A 20,943-nucleotide genomic window follows, 5' to 3' on the forward strand; every position below is an offset into this window, starting at 1 on the left:
AAATCTACTTCTCTGAGTCAGATAGTTCCCCACTGGTCATAATTGTGTAAAATACACCATGCACTGTATCATAAAATCACATACGACGGCAAAGCACCTAGATGAAATCAATAACTGCAGCTTCAGTCCTCACAAGAACATACTTTTCCCCTTCTCTGAAAGAGGACAGAGATGTCCAGAAAAGTCACAATATGCCAAAAATGCACCTTGTTTTCCAAGTCCCATTTTAAAGCCAGGACAAAATACCCTTTTTGGCCTTGTTTAAAAATAAACGCTAAACTTTCCAAAGGCGCTCCCAGCCATCCAACCCACTGATCTAGTTCAGCATGTTAGGGAAAGCCCAGTAGAGGGATGAAGAAGTCCCTACGAACGCACCAGTCCTTTGCACTACGAGTTGCTTAGGCAGGCTACTAATGCGCATGTCTTCTTCGGGCAGACCTGAAATCCAAAGGTGCAGCTCCTCTGCCAAAATCCTGTCACTTTGGTGCTACAGAAGCTGTGACTCCAGAATGGAGGTGCCACGCCGAAAGTGGCAGGCTTGGGTGGGCTGTCAGTTTTGACCATCCATGCTTCAAGGTAAGGGCACGAGGAGAGAAACTGCATTGTTGCCTCCAAGTTGCTAATGCCACAGGAGCTGGGAAGATCTCGCAGTTTGTCCTCCAAACAAAGGGAAAACCTTTGTGAAACCCACGTTGCGTATACTGCTATTCACGTGAGAAAAGGGGACACTTTAGTCACTTGGTTTGTTCAGCCTGGAGAAGACTGAGGGGAGACCCCATGAGGCTACAGCTTCCTCACAAGGGGAGGAGGAAGGGCAGGCAACAAACTCTTCTCTCTGGTGACCAGTGACAGAACCCCAGGGAATGGCAGGAACATGTGCCAGGGGAGGTTTAGGTTGGACATGAGGAAAAGGTTCTTCCCCCAGAGGGTGGTGGAGCACTGGAACAGGCTCCCCAGGGAGGTGTCACAGCCCCAAGCCTGACAGTGTTCAAGAAGAGACTGGACAACGCCCTCAGACACATGGTGTGAACTGTGGGGTTGTCCTGTGCAGGGACAGAGTTGGACTCGATGATCCTTGTGGGTGCCTCCCAACTCAGGACACTCTATGATTCTATGACAGCAGGGAGTGGGCTGAACTGCACTCAGCACTGGGCTGAACTTTAGCTCATATGAAATGGTTCCCCTTGCACCCCTACTCTGAGCTCTCCTCTCCAGAGTACCACACATACAGCAGACCAGAGGCACCTTATCATGAATAGAGACCACAGGTGGCAGCAGCAAGGTTGACTGCTTCACTAGCCATGGGTGCTATATGGAAGAGAATTGCCCTCCTCCCTTTTTTTTTTTTTTAAGGGTACAGAGAATTTTCCAGCTTGCTCAGGAAACCCTAAACTTGCAACTGCTTGCCTAGGCCATTCTGGTGTCCTTGCTAGTTATGACCTTCAGCCTCAAGCAACATCTCAACAAAAAAGATAACACTTGCCAAGGACACCAAGGAAAATGAATCACTCAAAAAAATTCGAAATATATATACAAACTATTCACCAAAGAACATCTAAGAGTTACCAGGAAATAAACCATAAACTTCTTGTTGTTTAAATACATTATTTAATGAGTTTTCTTTAAGAAAGAAATATTTTGAAGCTCAAATTACAATAAAGTACAATCTTCTAGATCTACAGTAGGCAGTACTATAAACATTTACCAAACCAAGTATTTTCATATTTGCTCCTCTGCTGTTTTTCTTATTACTTACGGAAAAGAAACTCAAAATCTCTTGTTAACAGCCATCCTGTCCTAACTTGGCTATTTCACCCTAGGACAGATCAGGACAATCACAGTCCCCTCCCAAAATACAGACCAAATGTCAAGCAGGAGCAAGACACTGTCATGATCACACGCTAATTCAGCTTTTTAAAGAGTGACAATTAAAATGGAACAGTTGCTTGCAGGTGATATTGAAAAACGGTGTTTCTCCTTCCCACAGGTATCACAAAAAAATGCCCTTTTGCCACCAAAGTCAAGCTGCCGTTGAACTCATGTTCATTCAACACATTGGAGCAAATCTGAGTTTATGTAGGTAGCTTTGAGTTCACTTCTCCACCTTCTCTTTGTATTTTCCCTCTTCTCCCTGCATCCAGTGTTTTCTTTCTCCCTTTTCTTAACCTGTATTATCCCTTCCATCATTTCTGTCTTCAGTCACTCAGTCTCAGTGGGACAGAGCCAGAGCACCACTCCTCTTCAGTCTTCTACCATTGCCAATACTGTGGCGAAGGGCAAATCAATAGTGATGAGTTAGTACCGAGAAAGAAAAAAAAAAAAGAAACAAGTCAATTCCTCAGAGAGTTGTTCTGTATCTTTTAAAGGCCATTTTGTATGGCCTTTGAATTCTAGTTCTGCAGTTAGTGTAAAAACGTGATCAAGCCGAAAAGGTTCCAACGCTTCTCGGTTTGAACTGAGCAGCCCGCTGCTGGAAACACAGCAAGCTACTGTTTGAAAGCTGCTGCTCAGCTATTAAGACATAAAAGTGGATGTCAGGTGTAAATTTCATATTTATTATAACAAAAATTATGACATGTTCATTTGTGCATTCGGCTTTAATGTAACTCTCGGTATGTAAATGTTCTACAGCAAATGAGCTCTATACAATCATGCTGGTTGTGGCAGCAGTAAGGAACACAAACAAAACGTGTCTGTAAAAGTAAGGAAAGAGACCGGAGGAAAAAAGTGGGTTTCTTTAAATGGTCTACGCCATCTCAGCTCTAGCTAACTTGTATACAGCCACTCAGTCTGTTATGCTCAATGACCATGGCCCAGAGTCGCTTAAGAAAAAAAGGTCAGTTTTTCAGGTTGTGTCCTTAATGCTAAGGCTACAAAACATGTAAGCATCACTATACAACACTGAGCTATTTACAGGAATTTCCCAATCAACTGTTCTCTCAGAGAAAATTAGTGGATCTCAGTGACTTAAGTCACCTGAAAGAGTAAAGCAACTCCTAGGAGTTAGTCTCCGTATTCTACAAATGTCTATCATTTTCAAGACCAAAAAAAGCCTTTTCTCTCAAAGAAATACAGTATTACAATATTACTTAAATCATTTAGCACTGGCTACTGCCCTGCTTTTCAAACAAAACAAACAAGCCATTTTAAAAAATATTACATCATCATCTGTTTCTGAGCAATATATTAAACCTTTTTATTATTTTTTTTTGTTTGTTTTTACACTTGATATGTTAAGGGAAGGTTAACTATTTTAAACTTTACCAGTCAAGCGTCTCTAGAAGAAAAGTCGATGAATATTAAACCTAACAAACTGAAAAGCTGCAGTTATCTGTAGTGGCAGGATAAGGAAGCATATAAAGGAAAAGGATAAGGAAAACCCCTGCTGTGATGCGAGCCCACTGGGTCCCACACTCAAGTCTCCTTGTTCATTAGTTTATTTCTGAGCAGTGAACAGAGTGGGTCATAGTGGTGTATCGTAATAGTCTGCCAGGTGGTCCATTGGGTACTGCCGCTGCTGCTGCTGTTGCTGCTGCTGCTGTTGTTGTTGTTCCTGGTGCTGCTTCATAATCTCCTTGACTTCTTCTTCAAGCTCCGGTGGGATGATGAACTGGTCATCGGGATCGGGCTGTGCTGGAGCAGCAAAGTAGCCTCCTGTTTTTCGGAGTGGCGCATCTGCTGCGACTTCAATTAAGTTATGGCTCCTCTCTTGTGGTGCCACAGAACCGTTGCCCCGCCGGCGCCCTATCGTGCCTGTGGCAGAATATTCGGCTTTCCTGGAAAGGCTGGGCTCATCTTCATTGGCACTGATGACGATACCTTCGTCACTGGCTTCCACAGGTGCTTGGAGAAGCTGCTTCTCCTTCGCTCGGCTGCAGTGGATGTCCACCTCCACCTCCACACGGCTGCCGTTGGTGAACACCCCCTCGATCGGCTCCTCATCGTCGCTGTCGAGGCCGTTGTCAGAGAAGGCGCTGGAGAAGGTGGCGCTGGAGAGCTGCCGCTGGAAAGAGTTGGACAGGCAGACGGGGTGCAGCATGCAGCGCTGCTCCCCGGGGTAGGCTGGGCTGTTCTCGTTCATGGCCACCTGGGGAGGTTCATCAGAGGCTGTGGACCCCACCTCACTGCTCATTTCGGAGGTGGAGATCTCGCTGCTGATCTCCGAAGCCATGCCGCTGCTGGAAGACGGCATCCCAAGTGCATCTGTTGGCCTGTCCTTGATGACCACGTTGACAGACTGGGGGAAAATGCCCGGGCTGGGGGGTGGGACCCCATTAAGTTCACAGCAGCAGAAGCTGTCCTCCGTCACGTTGAGCTGAACCACAACAGCACTGATACTGTCGTTGCAGCCGTAACTCTGTGCCAAAGTGCAAAGCTTCTTGGCGGCTGCCAGTGCATCAGGCACGTTTCTGACTGCCTCCACTGCTTCATCCATCGAGAGGCTGTCCCACAGCCCCTTGCTCCCCAGAATGAAGAATTCATCTTGTGGAGTTAAGGTGATGGACTGGACGTGAGGACGCGGCACAACGCTTGGGTGAAGGAAGGTGTACCCCAAGATTCTTGTCGAATCCGTCACACCATTCACTTTGCCATCCTGAAATTAGAAAAGACAGAAAATTGGAAACAAAGCAGACAAGGATACACAGCACCTACACCTCCTTGTGTTTTAGCAATGGCTGGTTTTGCAGTACCCCTAAACACTGGCATTTACAGACGAGAAGATGGAAAAGCAAAGTGACTTGTAAGGAGGTGAGAGAGCTGGGATTAGAGCACAGCAATGGCTGGTTTCCAATCCTGCGCTACAACTCCTACACCCAATTCATTTGTCATCAGCATCACCTATGCACAGACCAACAAAGCAGAAGTCTGCAACAAGAAGCCATCTATTCTGCTCCCGCAGCTGCGAGAGCCAACTGGACTAATGTTTTACCAGTGAGTCAGACTTATCCCTCCTCCACACAATATCTGGCTTTATAGAGGGCAAAGCCACACACAGCTCCACCTGATACAGGGGCAGGTCATTCAGTTATGACTCTCCTCTTGCAGCTGTAACAATCATAGGTTTCATTTTGGCTCATCACTTCAGAAACAAAAGTTCATTTAGAAAAAAAGAGTTTAAATGAAGCATGCAAGTCAAATGCAGCAAAGAGCAAGTCTGCATTTCTCAGCCAGCTGAGTTGTAGCGAAATGTTTTCCATGCCCCAATTACTTACTACGTTTCCACTTAGATATGACATTTCCAAGGGGAGGAGGAGTAATATCTGAAGGGAAAACATCAGTAAAAATGTAAACCCCTGCAGGTTCAAATCCCAAGATTCTGTCCTGGTTAGACTCCAAGCTGCCAGAATAAGCAGAGCAAGTGTTTGAAACAGCAAGCCTGGCTGTCCGTCAGTCTGCTGGGGCTAGCTGCACCCTGCTAACTGCTCGTTCAAGAAGAACAGCAAAGGTGAGGATTTACACTCATTTGGTCCAGCTGATGACTGTAGGTGTTATTATGAAGCAGAAAACCACAGACAAGTGAAACAAGACTGAAAAAAGCTTCCCCTCTAAAACCACTCAGAAGAAAAACCTTGTTGGCTTGTTAACTTCCCCATTAGAAGGCTGACAGCAGCGATAAGCCATCAATGTGCATGAAATCAGTGAGTCATCTTAAGATCCAGTGCAGAAGTTTCCCTTTTCCTCTATGAAACAACTGAACAAGCGTGCCTCCGTGATGCACGCTAGGTTGGAGTGACTCCCTTCAAACTTGTCACGTTTGAGATCCCAGTTGTCACCTTTCCCTGGCAATATCAATAGGCACATGACTTATTCCACACGCACACACCTTCCCCCCTACACACACACTGCTCGCAGGCACCTGGCAGTGAGTTTTCTGCCCTTTCCTCCACCATTAAGAGGATTCAATATTTATCTATTCCTGTGCATGCGTCATCCAAGGCAAAGCAAAACTGACCGCAGTGGCATCAAGCTTGTAAGGGAACAAATACTCTTCTCCTCTCTCATGGTTCAGCTGAGCACAGGATGAGGTTTTTTGGGGCAAGTGTTCTCTTCAAGAGCCGCCTCTCAAAGGGCAGTTCTGAGAACGTGGCAGCTCAGACAGCAAAGTCATCCTGCCAGAGCAAGGAGTCTCCTAAGGGAAGGATGGCACTGCTCCAGGTGCTCTGCCCTCTCAGCTTTCTCAATTGGAGAGGCCCTTCATGACAGCTCCAATGCAGCAATTCCTCTTTCCATAAGGAAGAGGGTCTTGGCTTTTCTGTTTCAATGCAACAATGCTCACCCTCTGAAGCTAACAAAAAAACAGCCTGGCAATAGAAGGGAAAAGCAACTTGACTGCATGACACGAATAACCTTGAAATGAAAAGTGCAACTGTGGAACCCATGGCACTAACACCACCTCTTAGAGGTTACTAATAATGACATGTAATTTCATGCACTGCTGTAGAAAGACTCTCCAAGGAAGCTGCAAGTTGCAACAGTCCCTAACTTTTCTCTAACCTCTGTAATAATGGCCTTATGCTGCTTAATCCTCTTCAGCTCTTCTTCACAACTCATCATGTAACACCGGGACAAAGGCAGAGGTTTCCCATTCCGGCAGAGAACGGTTTGGCACTTCCCCACGTTTGCTGAGGTTAGTGTGAAGCATCCACCAGGGTCCATGGGATCATGTTTTATATGGCAAAGGACAGCAGAGCCTCCAAGTTTCTGTCCAGCTGTTCCAAGTTTCCTGGAATTTAAACAAAACAACGATTGTTCTTTAATTGGAAAACAAGTGTTACGGGTACTATGGAGAAACAGCCGCCGTTCTGCAAGCACAAGCACTCAGGGCATTGACTCTACTGGATCACTGGGACGGAAACAAAAGTCTCCACTGAAGACTCTGACACTACGGCAGCACTGCAGAGAAATCACATGCGACTCTCAGGCAGTGTGTTATGCACACACATGCAGATAGTAAAATCTGTTCAATTTTAGAAAGACAATTAAAAAAAATCATCTCTGCACTTTTAAGAGTTGCACAGTTGTCTCTCTTCCTCTGTATCTTAAAGAAGTTTGCTTTAGATGTCATATCAAGGGAAAGAGAGGGTTAGAAAAGTACTGAGGACTATTAAGCAGGTAGAGCTAGAGCTTAAAAAGGTGGTTCATACTATCCATCTGGTTCTTTGGCTTCTGAAGCTACAGAAATTTTTATTAAAATAGTAATTCTAACTGTAAAAATTCTACTTTTGTGCAAAAACAGAAGGCAGAGGTTTACTGTTTAGTGATGTTTTCCGAATAATGTTCTTAAAAGTATCAAATGATGACCAAAAAGGCACAGTGGCTGCTAACTCCACTATAAGAAGGCACGCTTTTCATTTATCCTGTCAGTAACTAACCTGTTCAATAGGTTCTCAGAAATATTTAAGCCTGCTGTTTTAGCAGGGGTCATAGTGAAAAGAAAAAGAATCTATGGAAAAACATTCATTTCAATACTAGACTGCAAAAAACTATCCCTCCTTCCCAGTATCTTGTTTATCAGGGCCTTGTCCTATAATAATTAGGAATTACAGTAATTAGAAAGCTAATTATAGAGGTTACCAAAATTTATAGTAAGGCTAGGTATAGCTGGCAAGAACTTCTGATTCAAAATCCCGGGGAGAGAATGCACAAATAAATTTGTAACCAGGTTTCAATGTACTTTTTTATTTTTAAAAATACACTTCAGGAGTGTTGCATATCATCTGTAATAATCCTCAACGAATGGTTAAATGCAACTGGGATGAATACTATTTCTGGTTCTCCAAAGAAGCGGTTAGCTTATTTTGACCTGAGACCAAAAAATAAAAAAAAAACCCCAAAGAAGCAGCTTTTTGCAAGAATGCTGCATTCCTGTGAAATTGCATTAGCAGAAAACAAAACCATTTAATGAGCACTTTCAATACGAAAATTCCTTACTATTTTGTATATTTTAAGTATATGGCAGCCACCTTCTCAGCTACCAGCCTGAGGCACTGTTATAAGCAATTACGGGAAGGAAGCATTTTCTCTCTTGCATTTGTAAGGTTCAATACCATCCTACTGCTTCTGTATCCTTCTCAATACCAGAACCTGAGTGTTTTTCCTTTCCAAAGGCTACTTTTAACTTGATCCATTCCCTCAGTCTCTAAGCTGCTTATTTGCTTTCTCCTTTGTTTCCCTGACCTCTTTATTCTCCTTCGCTCAGTTCCCTTCCTACTCCTCCTTTGTGCCGTGTCTCTCCAGGCACAGTTTTCTTCTTCTGTCAAGAACAGCACGCATGCAGGTTTCCAAACCACTACACAGAGCTACTATTACACTCACAGCTATCGTGTCACAATCTCTTTGGATGGGTCCTGCTCAAATAATATTCAAAGGCCAAAGGGATGACAGGAGATAGACATTTTTAAGGAGCCAGACTACATATTTTAAATATTTGTGTAGCCTTAAGTAACCTGAATTGGTACAGAGAAACAGAAAAGATCAGCCCAGACTTTGCAGCCAGTATTAGTAAGGAAGTTTAAAAAATGATCAACAGATTCATACCACTGACTTGGTTACAGCCAATTATGAATTTTAAGACTTAAGATACCAGAAATGAGTAAACCTCCGCCCACCACTTGGTCACGAGCATTTAGTAACTCTGCAGGTGGGGTGTTTTTTTTCGTTTGGGTGGGGAGGTGTTGGGGTTTTTCTCCCCACACTTGAAAAGAGGAGGGCAATATTCACTAAACAAGCAATAAAAGGAAACATCAGAGCCAGATACCAAGGCTTTTTTCCCTCTCACATTTTTTTGATGCAGGAAAAGAGCAGACGTCTGACCTGAAAGTGAACAACTGCCCAATAAGCATACACAAGGTAAAAAAGGCTTCAGATCCACGACACACCTCTGCATTACGATGAAAGTGTTGATCATGTATTCCTCCTCATTTTTTGTCTTCTGCAGTTCTTCTGCTAAGATGTCGCTCATTGTGCACTGCAGCAGATACGGCACTTCCACATTGCGGTCACCATCAAAAACACCATAAAGTGCCTCCCGGGTGTCGCAGAAGTTATTGGCTGAGAGTGCTGCCACACACAGCCTAGGGAAAAAAACAAAGCAGGAGAACATCAAGGTTGTTACCCACTACTAGCTTCTCATCTTGTCATTCTGACCAGAGAGACGCAGCCTGGCCTGAGAGCTATTTCTAACCTTTTCTGTTCACAAGCATTTCAGGACTACTTTCTGAGCTATGGAGAAGAGTCAGGCGCACCAAAAGCTCTAAGATGTGGAGAGAACTATACTGGAAGATTTTCCCTCCTTTTCAGCACATGAACAAGTGCCTTATTTGTAGAAATAGGGGGGAAAGTATCTCTGAAACAACATCAGTTTAAACTGCATTTGCTCCTCCAAAAGCCACCCTTGTGATTTAACATGCAGATGACCAGGCTGTGTGTTAAATCAGTTAACAGTAAGTAAAGGCTTGCTGGCACTTGCTACGGAAACCTAGGTAGCCGAAGATTTCTGAAAAGGTATTTAAGGAACAAAAAGATTCATCACATTGCCAGCAACACAGAGACTAGCAGACTCTTGGTACACTATTTGTCAAGTGCTGCCTTAGTCACAGCAGCTCTGCACACTATGAATATTCAGAGTTTTGGCCATTCTGCATCTTTCTTTAGTATCTCTGATTTGCTTGGTAAACATCCTTTGGTTGAAGATAAAGCAGCTTTGCAAAGAGGAAAATGCTTTTAAACACTCAGATCTTTTGCAAATACTGGAGTCTTCCATAGACAAAATGTGTTGGTTACACTTGTATCTTAGCAACTTCCCTAACAAAGACCAAAGTTGAGAGCCAGGCAGTGGCCCAGTGTACAAATACAGAGTCATGGCATGGCCTCTGCCTTTGTGAGGCCCAAAACATCCCCAAAACTTTCACTTAAAGGAATTCTTTGTATCAGCATAGAGGTGCTCTGCTGCTGGGATGCTCATATAACAAAAACTGCGCCAGGTCGTACTTGTTCTTCACGCCTGACGCTTCTGTGTAACCGTGACTCCACACCGCCGGTGCTCCCGAAGCATCGCTGGCTGAGGGCTGGTCGATCTTGAAACAACGGATATTGCTGCAAGGAGAAAGGAAAGGGGAAGATGCAATGGATTGAAGTCCTGACATGATCCAGCTTAAAATGTATGGACAGCCACTTTTTTTCCCCGCTCCCAGTTCTTAGTAATACACTTAATAGAATAAAACAAAGGAGGACATCCAAAACAGTAACTTTTATGTGTCTGTACACAAAGAATAAAAAAGCAGTAAATAACTGAGTCTCTATGAGGGTGTCAGCTGCACTGTTTTGCTCAGGCAGCTTTTCTTTTCCTGCCCTCACCCCTAAGCTATTTGTTTCAACCTGGCCCAGTAGGGATACGAGGTAAATCTGTCCCTAGCTTGATGAAAGTCAGTACAGGAGAGTGATTTTTTTATCTTATACATCTCTCCCACCCATTTCAACAACAAGCCTCTGGGCTCTTTTCATTGTACTCAAATGAAGCCTCCTGTATGACCCACATCACCTCCTAAATGAAAAAAAAAACCCAAACAGTCTTCAGGAACAGCAACGTGTATTAACAGCTTTCCATGAAAACGCCCACAAACAGAAATCCATTCCATCCTCATCCTGCAAGTGCCGGCCTGTGGTCCTGCAAATGAGCGCAGCCCTTCTGCCTTCCCAGTTGTACAGTCCAATTTTTACTGAGGCCCTTGATCCTCAACCCTCCAATTTACTACCAACATAGCCTTTAGTCTGAACTTCAAATATCTCACGCAGCATAGTAAAGACTTAAAAAGGGCCCAGCCCTCTCTGTTTATACTCTTCAGAGCCCTGCTTTGCTGGGGAGAGATGACCTCCCCACAGCTCTCTTCCAAAGGCAGGAAAGTGAGTTCCCCACACGCTGCAGACACTTCAAAGGCACCCAAACCTTTCATGAACTAAATGAATCATAAAAGGACACAAGCAGAAAGGTCTAACTGTTCACTCTGAGCATTCATTTTTCTCTATCCAAACCCCCACCTGACCTGAACACACAGAAAAGTCTTTTCAGCATTGCACAGCCTTCCTCAAATAACCCCAAGTACTGTCACATCCAGTTCTATTTATTTTTACGCTAATAGTCAGGATGTACACCAGTGAGGGCAGATAAAAAGCAAACAAATTACATAAATAACGTTAGAACCACTGGTGTTTTAAGCCCTTGGTTTTGCAGCCTTCTGTGTGGCAAACAGGAGGCAAACATTTTGCCATGAGTGTTAAAGAAGATTATCTGACCCCAAATCAAACTGGAAACCTGGATTTCTTCTAAAGTAGCAGGCCTTTTAATCCTATCTCCACTTGCAAACCACTACACACATGAGCAAACACACTTTCTTCACAGCCTGCTCATACAAGGCACTTATCTCCCAGGACAGAGGAGCTTGGATCAAAAGGGTTTTTCTGTTTGTTTCTTTTTTAACTGGGTTGACTGACCCTTGGTTCCTGGGCAGGTCAAGGACCCAGCGTTGTCTCAGGGCTTCCCAGCAGTGAAGAAAGCCACCTCAGTGCGGTGCTTTCAGCTTCCTCAGTGGCACCACTACAAACAGACCATGGGCCCAGAAAGGAATGATATCCAGCAGCACATCCTATGCAGGGAAGATGGGCTAAGGCTTCCAGTCAGCCTGGTTTGTTTCCCCCCTAATGCTCTTTCCTAAAAATCAAAGGAGCAGCATCTTTTTTTTTTTTTCTTTTTCATTGTAATTGCTACTGAAAACTCTTACATCCAATAAAACACTTGGCAACATCCAACATTGAAAGGCTGAGGGAGCTGGGTCTCTTTAGCTTGGAGAAGAGGAGACTGAGGGGTGACCTCATTAATGTTTATATATATGTAAAGGGTGAGTGTCATGAGGATGGAACCAGGCTCTTCTCGGTGACAACCAATGATAGGACAAGGGGTAATGGGTTCAAACTGGAACACAAGAGGTTCCACTTAAATATGAGAAGAAACTTCTTCTCCGTGAGGGTAACAGAACACTGGAACAGGCTGCCCAGGGTGGGTTGTAGAGTCTCCTTCTCTGGAGACATTCAAAACCCGCCTGGACGCCTTCCTGTGTAACCTCGTCTGGGTGTTCCTGCTCTGGCAGGGGGATTGGACTAGATGATCTTTCGAGGTCTCTTCCAATCCCTAACATTCTGTGATTCTGGGATCCTTCTAAGCATGCAAGCCTCCTTTAAGATCTCCATACATATTAAAAAAGCAAGCATGCATGACAGAACTCTTCTTCTCACCAGCACTAAGAATACATATTAACCTACTACCTGCTTCAATCCTGCCAGGGCACAGATGGAGAGCTGCCTTTCACATGCAGAAGGAAGATATAAAAAGTACCAAGTGCACAAGTATTTTTGCGCTTGCCACAAAAAAAACAAGTGAAAGGAGCACCTCCTCCCTCACAGTCAATTATAGCAATATCCTGTAGAAGTCCGTGTAGTATACCAGTACAGGCACTAAGAAGCCTCTCAGGAGGCCTGGACCACCCAATTGTGGCTAATGAATATTAGGGAAGAGAACAGGCCTGAGGTCTTAAGAATAACTGATTAAAAACCAAAAAAACCAAACAAAACCAAAACAAACCAAATACACATAACAAGATGAAAAAAGTTTTCTGGAATTAAAGACAACGCGTATGACAGTGAAAGTATCATAACTGGGCCACACTATTCTTCTACTACTTAGGACTTAAATTTGTACAATACTGCTATAGGGCATAATTCCTGAATACCAAAGTGGCAGGAGACTGGCTTGCCCATCTTGTCTTCTGGGTTATACACAAGAAAAGCTTATCTTTCACTTTCAGTTTTGACATCGTTCAATTAGCTTTGTTGTATATTTTTTTTTTTTTTTTTTTTCCTATCAACCAGAGCAACATCACACACTGCTTCTTCAGGAAGGTTTCCTGTATACAATGAAGCCACTCTTAAAATAGAGGAACGCCCCTGTTTTTCACTGTCTGCTGCACAGAATGGACTCTTGTTTTTATCTGTGAAAGCTCATCATTATTCAGATTTCCATTTAGATTTTATAAACTCCACTGATTGAATTTGAAAGCAAACTCACACTACAAGTTTGTCTTGCTTGCACAACAGATGAGGTTTACTACTCCAGTGTATGATCTCAACCATTTAAAAGCAAACAACACTAAAAGTTCGCTCAACCCTTAAAAAGTAAATCAACCCTTCTTGGAATCATTCAATATTTAAGGATCAAATAGACATAGGAGGAATCCTGGAGCTGGTGCAGTTACCTTCAGGACATAAAAGCTCAAGGCAGCACCACTGTCCACAGATGATCTGGTTAAGTACCAGTTTCCCAACCAACACACTGCAGGAGGCACAAAGCAATTGGCAAATTTTGGTTACGGACAACACTTAAGTTCCGGGGCAGGAAACAAACAGGTAGGCAGGAAGGAAACAGAGTCCCAAAGCAGGGGAAGTAGCTTTGCTGCAAGCAGAGTGGGAGATGTGAGTCTTCAGGAAAGGTTAAAATATGATTTAAAAAAAAAAAAAATCTATATTATGTAGGACAAAAGCAACGAGGTATGAAGGCTAGCAAGAAATGGTAAGAGGTAAAAAGCAGCACAATGGCAAAGACAGACCCAAGCAGATGAACATGAGCAAAAAAATGCACTGACTGGCATCTCAACGGTGGAATAAAATAAGTATTTTGTTTGAATCTAATGTCAGAAGTAAAATGAAGATCAAACTGGCCCAACAGTGGCTATACCAGACCACCAGTCCCCTTCAGGAGTTACAGCTGAAAGAAATTGCACTGAGGTGGATAAAGTCATCCCCTTTAAAGAAGCATCAATTTCTCACCTATCCATAAAATCTGTCACTTTCTGATCCACTGCTAACAGGGAGCCACACTCCTTAAAAGAGATTTACACTTCCATGTATTGTGGTGTTGTCATAGCCTGGTGACAGGAGTCGTTCTGCCCACTCCCCACTTGCTCTGTAAGGTAACTTACTTCAGCAGCTCCAGGGTTTTGTGATCCAAGGCTAATCTGGGATTTCCAGTCAGGTCCAGCTCTTGCAGTTTTGGAGGCAGGTTTTCAGGCAATGTGATTTCACTCAGTTCATTGCAGCTCAGGTCCACACACTGCAAAAGGAAAGCAGCCAAATAAGCAAGAGAATTCAGTCGTCATCCAGACCATATAAGTTTTGATTAAATGTATTAGTGTATGTTTCACGAAGAATAAAAGCTGCAGCTGAGACCTAAAACCATTCATTTAAGTGGTTCTTACAAAAGACATTCATATGGCGTTTAGCCATCTTACCAGATGTCTGGGACACCTAGAAATATGTTCCTTCCATTTCCATCTCTTGCCAGGTGTCATCTTGTTATAAAACTAGTAAGGTTTGTCTGCTCTTCACAGAGACAAAGATGGTCAGTGTACTTGTAAGTATTTAAGTGTTACCAATGAAAACAGTTGCCAGTCTTTTAATAGACAAAAGAAATGGAGATACAGTTGGGGTGACTAAGCCACTGGCCACAGCAGTCCCTCCTTCGAAGTCAGTTTAAACCAGCACGAATATGACCACACTTTCAGGGATCCACAATACGCTGAGGGATATCAAAATAAGCAGGGTTATGAATGCATGTGGAAGGGAGGAGTAGCGGGGGAAAGGAAAAAAATATTGGAGCAGTTTTAAACATGGTTTTAATTTGTGTCATCTTAGATGGACTCATTTAAATATGAAGTCAATTAAATGAGTGAAAAAATTAAAGCTTAACTATTTCAGAAAAAATATGATGCGAAACTGCAGAGCAACTTGCTGGCTATCCACCAGCTAAGCACAAATTAGCTACAACAAGTGCACTAGAATGACAAAATCCACAAACGAATATAATTTAAAACTGTATATCCAGATGAAAGTCAATACCCAAGCAAGAAGATAGCATTTTAGAATAAAACCAACTCTTCAAACCCTATTATAGGACCACCAGTGTAGCATGTATCAAAAACTGCAAAAAAACCTATTGGTAGGACAGAGCAGGCTGGTATTCAACAGAGGATAGAAGAACTATTCACATCTTTCAGAAAGACAATTTTCTACTTTCAACCTGCAAAAAGAGAAAGACTTTGAAAACTTAATAAAACAGAAAGTTGAAAGAGGCAGGAGGAGGCTCTTCCTAGCTGCACATTTTGACCATTATGTAATTTCCATTGACATAAGTGAGACACTTTCATTTTTGTAGGTATACTCAAAGAAATTGGGTCCTGAGCTGGAAAAAGGCATAAGATAACCTAGTAAAATCTGGAAAAGAAAAATCTCCTAACACTTTATTAAATACGTGCAATGGAAATAATGAATTTCCAACCCGAATCTTGAGGTTGTCTAATATGGAGGCCTCATTATCTAGTAAGAACAAACTGCTGGTGTTATCTAAGCCTGATAAGGAAATCGGTGTTTAAATCTGTCACGCAAACAAAATAGTAGACGGCTTAACGGAACAGTTATTCCAGTGAGATTTTTCCCTCTGCACAACTCCTTGCTGCTTCCAGAGAGCAAGTAATTACTTTGCAGATTAACGAAGCTGCCAGCAGCCCTTGCTGTGTTCAACACCTCAAGGCCATTACAAATTTGATGGAAGAACATGCTGGAATAAGAAGTACAAAAATCAGTATTTCTTTGTACTCATTAAATGCCCAACACATCAGAGGTAGCAACACTCTACAGCAGATCCCATGGTACCTGGGCACTAGAAAAGGCAGCTTATTTATCAGGTTAGGATTTCTTAGATTTTATTTGTACTATTTGAAGGACAGGCTAAGAGGGACTTTCTGCACATCTCTGTTAAATGTAGTCCTTATTCTACTCCCATGGTAGTAGGAAAGGAGTAGGAAAACATGTATTTCCTAACTGATCACAATTTCCTCATGTGTTATTTTAATGCAAGCTGGTTTAGCCCCACCCATGCAGGACCAGAAGAACAACTCCTACAACTACACACAGGATTTTGCACCGGACGGGCCAGCTGGAAGACAGGGTTTAATATGCAGCATTTCCTTACACTGCATTTACGGCTTTGTAACTGTTCTGTCCAAGGTTGGAAGGGACTTGAGTTATCAGTTGTGACTGAAGGTGGACATACTGACAATGACCTACTTAACTGTGAGAAAGCTACCAAAGATGGAGAGTTTCATCTTTAAGATGCTACCACTACTAGATCTTCTCTTATTTAGGGTGTCAAGCTAATGGTCCTGGGAAAGATAAGCTTGACCAAAAACTCCAACAAGAAATCTCTGTATCACCCTCCCCACAGCAGCCCAGCAAGACACCCACAAAAGAGAAGCAACTTGTTAGTCAACAAAAACTGGATGATAAAGTAAAGCCAAGTCCCAGGCGGGAAACGCAAGCCTGGGTTGCTGCTCCAGCAGCAAGGAGTACTCAACTTGACTGTGAAAACCCACCAGGACACTGGATAACAAAAAGGTGCCCTTTTTATTTTGTAAGGCAAGGAAATTGAAGTCAAACAGCAGCCGTGAAGAAGCAGCTGCTGGGCCACTGACTCAGGTGCATGTGCTTCCAGCTGCTCAGCCGTTCACAGAAGATATTTCAGTGTGGCCAGACAAATCTAGCTCTGACAGTATAAATAACTGTCATAAAGTACAATAAAAAACCCTAAAAAATATATTGTGTAAGATACCTCAGAGACATCCACTAGGCTCTTTAACACAGAGGACAACACATAACTTCTGTAGCTTTGACTACAGTGTGTTAAAAAGGGTTAGAGACAATTGTATCACTAAAATGACCTTGTTTTTGGAAATCCTGGAGTCACTGCAAATGTAAAAGCATTATCATTTATAGTAGCTTTATTTCTGAAATTAATTCAGACAGCATACTAAGTGCTGCTACCTGTTCCAGTATCACTGACTCCAAAACCACAACTTGTCAGCCTCTCAGGCTAATTCAATACAAAAGTAAAACCAGCCATTACCTCAGGTAACAGAGTTTCCCAAGGAGTTCAGAGTGTTTGAATGCCATCTCAGTTAAAACTAACCACCAAATATGATATAATCACAGGGGTGGCATAAGACTATACAAACTTTGTGCTTTGCTACAAGCAAGCTTACTTCACTGAACGATCCAAATCATACTCAAACAATAAATTCTGAACAAACTTTGGCACATTTTGAATGCTCTCACATACTTAAGAAGGAGCTCCAGTTAAGCTAAGCACCAGATACAGCCAGGCCACACCAGCTTGACCTCTAAACAGACAAACACCAACCCTGACGTAGAGAAATCACCAAGAGGCCAGGAGAACTCCTATGCCCAACAAGAGACCTTCCCATCTGGCAACTAACTATTATGAACTCATCATACCTAAGCCAAACCCGGGCTTGAGCACTGACCAGGGACTGTCTTTCCACACAGGTGCAGTCCTAGAGCACTGTGCCCTCTTATGTGAAGTCATGCACGCTACTCCTGCAGTCCCAAACCAGTTAGTGATATCCAGGCCTCTTTCTTCTGCCAAGGAGAACTAACCATATAGAATCAGCAGGCAGAAACTGCCAGGACTCCAAGACAGTATTTCTGTTAAGCATTGTGGCAAAGTAGCACTTTAAACACTGATGCTTTTATAAAACATTCAGCTTTCCCAAAACACACAAACAAAATGAAAAAGTTAATTGTTTTATATAAACGTGTTTACGATATCCTTTTTTTTTTTTTTTTTGTTAACACCACCCTCATACTTTTAAAGAAATGTTTACTGCGCAGAGCCTCGCTCTCCCACCCCAATTCTTCCTCTAAGAAAAAAAGGCTTCGCTCTGATTGATTCTAAATGGCCCTCTGCTTCCTCTGGCCATTGTTCCAAAGAGGGAGGAGTATTCAAAAACCCACAAGTTTGTTTGAGATTTCCTGGCTAAAACCACAAAGCTCATCTTTACATGCACTCACTGTCCAACAGAATTATTGCTCCTGCTGCTCTGCCTGACCCCAGATGCTGAGGCACACAGGGCAGTCTGGGAACTCAGCCTTTTGACTTTACAGAGCAACCACAGGACACTTAAGTTTTTGTCAGCCTGTGAATAGGTAATTGGTTCTCAGCTTGGGAGAATTCTCTACCTTATCACAAGATTTGCACACTGTGAGTTAACTGTCTCCCAGCTCTGGCCAGCAGAAACAGCACACAGTGCGATATATTCTGCACTATAGACAGGTGCGAAGCAGGAGCTCGACTCACAGAAAGTAAGCAGCTCTTCAGCGTGGTCAAGCAAGGAATGCGTCCCACAAAAAGAAGTGTTAGGAAAAGTACAGAATTACTTCTGGAAACATGTACAAGAGACGGATTAAGCATTCCTCCGGTTGTGCAAAATATGACTGCAATTAGGAAAATTAAAGTAGCTTGCCTAAATACTCAAATCCTGCACTCCTGGAATTTCTCGCTGTCCCCAAGGCCTATCCTGTTTTGCAGCTTCAGCGGTTTTACATGTGCTCTAAACAAAGTCCATTCCTACACAATCAACCAACTGCCGAGGCAGCAAGAGTTAATCACGCATAGCTCTTGCCAAATGTTTAAGTCGTATTGTAACAGACGGTCACAGGAAGACAATTAAGACTTATTTGGCAGAGAAGATAGGATGTGGTGAAGGTGAGCGTAAAATCAGATTTTGAGGCAGCTCTTCCATTCTGCTCTGAGACAGCACAGAGGCGAATATTTTGCATATGACCTCAGAGGAGAAAGCAGCTGTCAGATATCCGCAATTTCTAAGAATATACTATCCTGTAGCAATGAGAGACCTGAGGCAAGAACAGAATTGGTGAAGTTGCATTATACTTGCTTCTTCCAAAGCACATTCGTTCCTTACCTTTATTTCAGAAAGCTGCATGACTTCTGGGAAGACTTCGATGCAGTTGGAGTGAGCAATTACAGTATGCATACGTCTGCAGTTCATGATAGTTGTTGGAATGGCTTTCAGTTTGTTCCCACTAATATCAATTTCCTCCAACTCTTCCAGCTTGGCCATTTTGCTATAAAAACAAGAGTTTGAGAATTTTTCTTTTAATAGACACACATATTTGATCTTGAAGTGGTGATAAGAGCAGTGGTTTTCATTATTTTAAGAAAATAAAATTGCAGACTTTGGTACTTGTTCACAGCAGTGCCTGTCACCTCTCCTCACATCAGACGCTAACACAGTTGTGGAACAAAATGTGTGCTGCTTCTGTCAATGTTTTGTTAATGCTACTTTTTAAGTGACTTGTTTTTCTTGCATTCCCCCTACTCACCAGCTCACTTTCACTCTTTTTCCTCCTTCCTTCCTCTTTCAACTCTAGCTTCTCACTTCACCCCATTTTCCCCTCTACCTTCTGACATCCCATTCAGCCCTTCCCCCTAATTCACCTCCCTCCCCCTTGCTGTTGAAGCCCAGCTGCCCAGAACACCACACAAGGACAGGGATCTCTCTTCCTTTACTTATTGGCATCTCTTTTCCAAGGTTGTACCCCATCGGCTTTATAGCACATCACACTTGAAAGATTTCTGATTAAAACAGAGTGAACTGAAAGTAGAGAAATTGCTGCCAAGGTACAATCTCCTCCTGGAGTGAGAGGATTTTTCCCTAGTGGCGTTTAGTCTGCATGCAGAGGACATTTCCAGACTTCTATGCTCACCAGTCTCCTTACAGGTGTGAACAAAGTGACCAAGCCAGGGAAAACAGAAGACCTCCTTGCTTGACTTCAAAAGCACACTGTGGTCACGCTGCATTAGTCCAGTCAAAAAGAATTTCAAGTACCATGAAAACACACCAACTAACACGTAGCACTCGCTTGTCTGTATAGCGCAAGAGAGCGCAGTGACGTGCAAGAGGGCACAGCAGGTGAGTCCACCCACTGTAGTACCACCACATTCAAAATACAGCCTGTGCCACCGCATTTCTGTGCAATTTAGTTCTCGCTGCGAAAGCGTTTCATGATGTCCACCCACTGCTGGGCCAGAGGCAGTGAAACCAGCTACTCACCTCGCAGGGAAGCTCTGTAGGCGATTGTAAGCCATGTGCAAGATTTTCAGGTGTGGATGGCCTGTTAACAAGGGTACACATTTATCTGTGAGGTTGTTATTGGTCAGATATAACTCCTGCAAGATGCTATGGGTTTCTTCAGAAAGAGTGGCTGGAGGAAGCGTTTCCAGTTTGTTGGCAGAGGCATTCAGAAACCTCAGGCTGCAAAGAGAAGTTGCATAAGGGAGTTCAGCGAAACATCCTGCAGGTTTTGTCTAGAAGTATAAATAAAACCTCTATTTTTAAGAGTTAAGATAACAAAGGTCAAAAGCAACAAGTTCACAACAACGGACAGAAAGACCAAAAGTCTAGCATTATATGAACAACACTTCTGATCATGTTTTTAAATGAACACATTTGTATGAACAAAACATCAGCAAAATGAGTACATTGAAATGCCTCTGTCCCCTTATCAAGACCTCAGTACCTCCAACATTACTACATATGTACCTACAGATAAAATCAGTAACAAACCACATAATTTCTATATTTGTTCCACATAAAAATGAATTTTGAATTCATCATCAATGAACCATGAGAGTACAGCTGCTCTTCAAGTGACTAAAAGAAGTCATTGGTTAAAAAGACATCCATTTTTTCAGTATTTTAAATACTGGCTAGTGTGCAGACAATATTGTGTTTGAATCTGTAGGCTTGAAAGCAACTACGAAATATGAAAAAGTACTCTCTGAATATTTGGATAACTAAAGATGCATCAATGACCAAAAAAAAAAAAGAAAAGCACTAAGACTGAGCAGTAATTTGCCTTTTAGATTTTTAAAGAGAGATGGTGCTAATAGTAAATTAAAAAGTTATATACTTGCTTGCTGATGTATGCAGCAAGACAGTTATATCTCTATGTAGTTCCTGA

The 20,943-nt window shown here is 42.8% G+C and overlaps 1 protein-coding gene across 1 annotated transcript in view; it reads right to left on the reverse strand.

The window, feature by feature from the left end:
- Positions 1-1,649: 1,649 nt before the first annotated feature.
- The window catches only part of PHLPP1 (PH domain and leucine rich repeat protein phosphatase 1), a 149,529-nt gene continuing 130,235 nt past the window's right edge, over positions 1,650-20,943 (reverse strand). The window contains exons 11-17 of the mRNA XM_065629113.1: positions 20,034-20,234; positions 18,882-19,044; positions 14,028-14,158; positions 9,991-10,095; positions 8,880-9,074; positions 6,496-6,724; positions 1,650-4,594 (exon numbers count right to left, since the gene is read on the reverse strand). Coding sequence (XP_065485185.1) covers positions 3,464-4,594; positions 6,496-6,724; positions 8,880-9,074; positions 9,991-10,095; positions 14,028-14,158; positions 18,882-19,044; positions 20,034-20,234 — 2,155 coding nt within the window. The 3' untranslated portion in view covers positions 1,650-3,463. The remainder of the gene's footprint in view (positions 4,595-6,495; positions 6,725-8,879; positions 9,075-9,990; positions 10,096-14,027; positions 14,159-18,881; positions 19,045-20,033; positions 20,235-20,943) is intronic.

The sequence above is a fragment of the Caloenas nicobarica genome, chromosome 2 (genome assembly GCF_036013445.1).
Source record: "Caloenas nicobarica isolate bCalNic1 chromosome 2, bCalNic1.hap1, whole genome shotgun sequence".
NCBI lineage: Eukaryota > Metazoa > Chordata > Aves > Columbiformes > Columbidae > Caloenas > Caloenas nicobarica.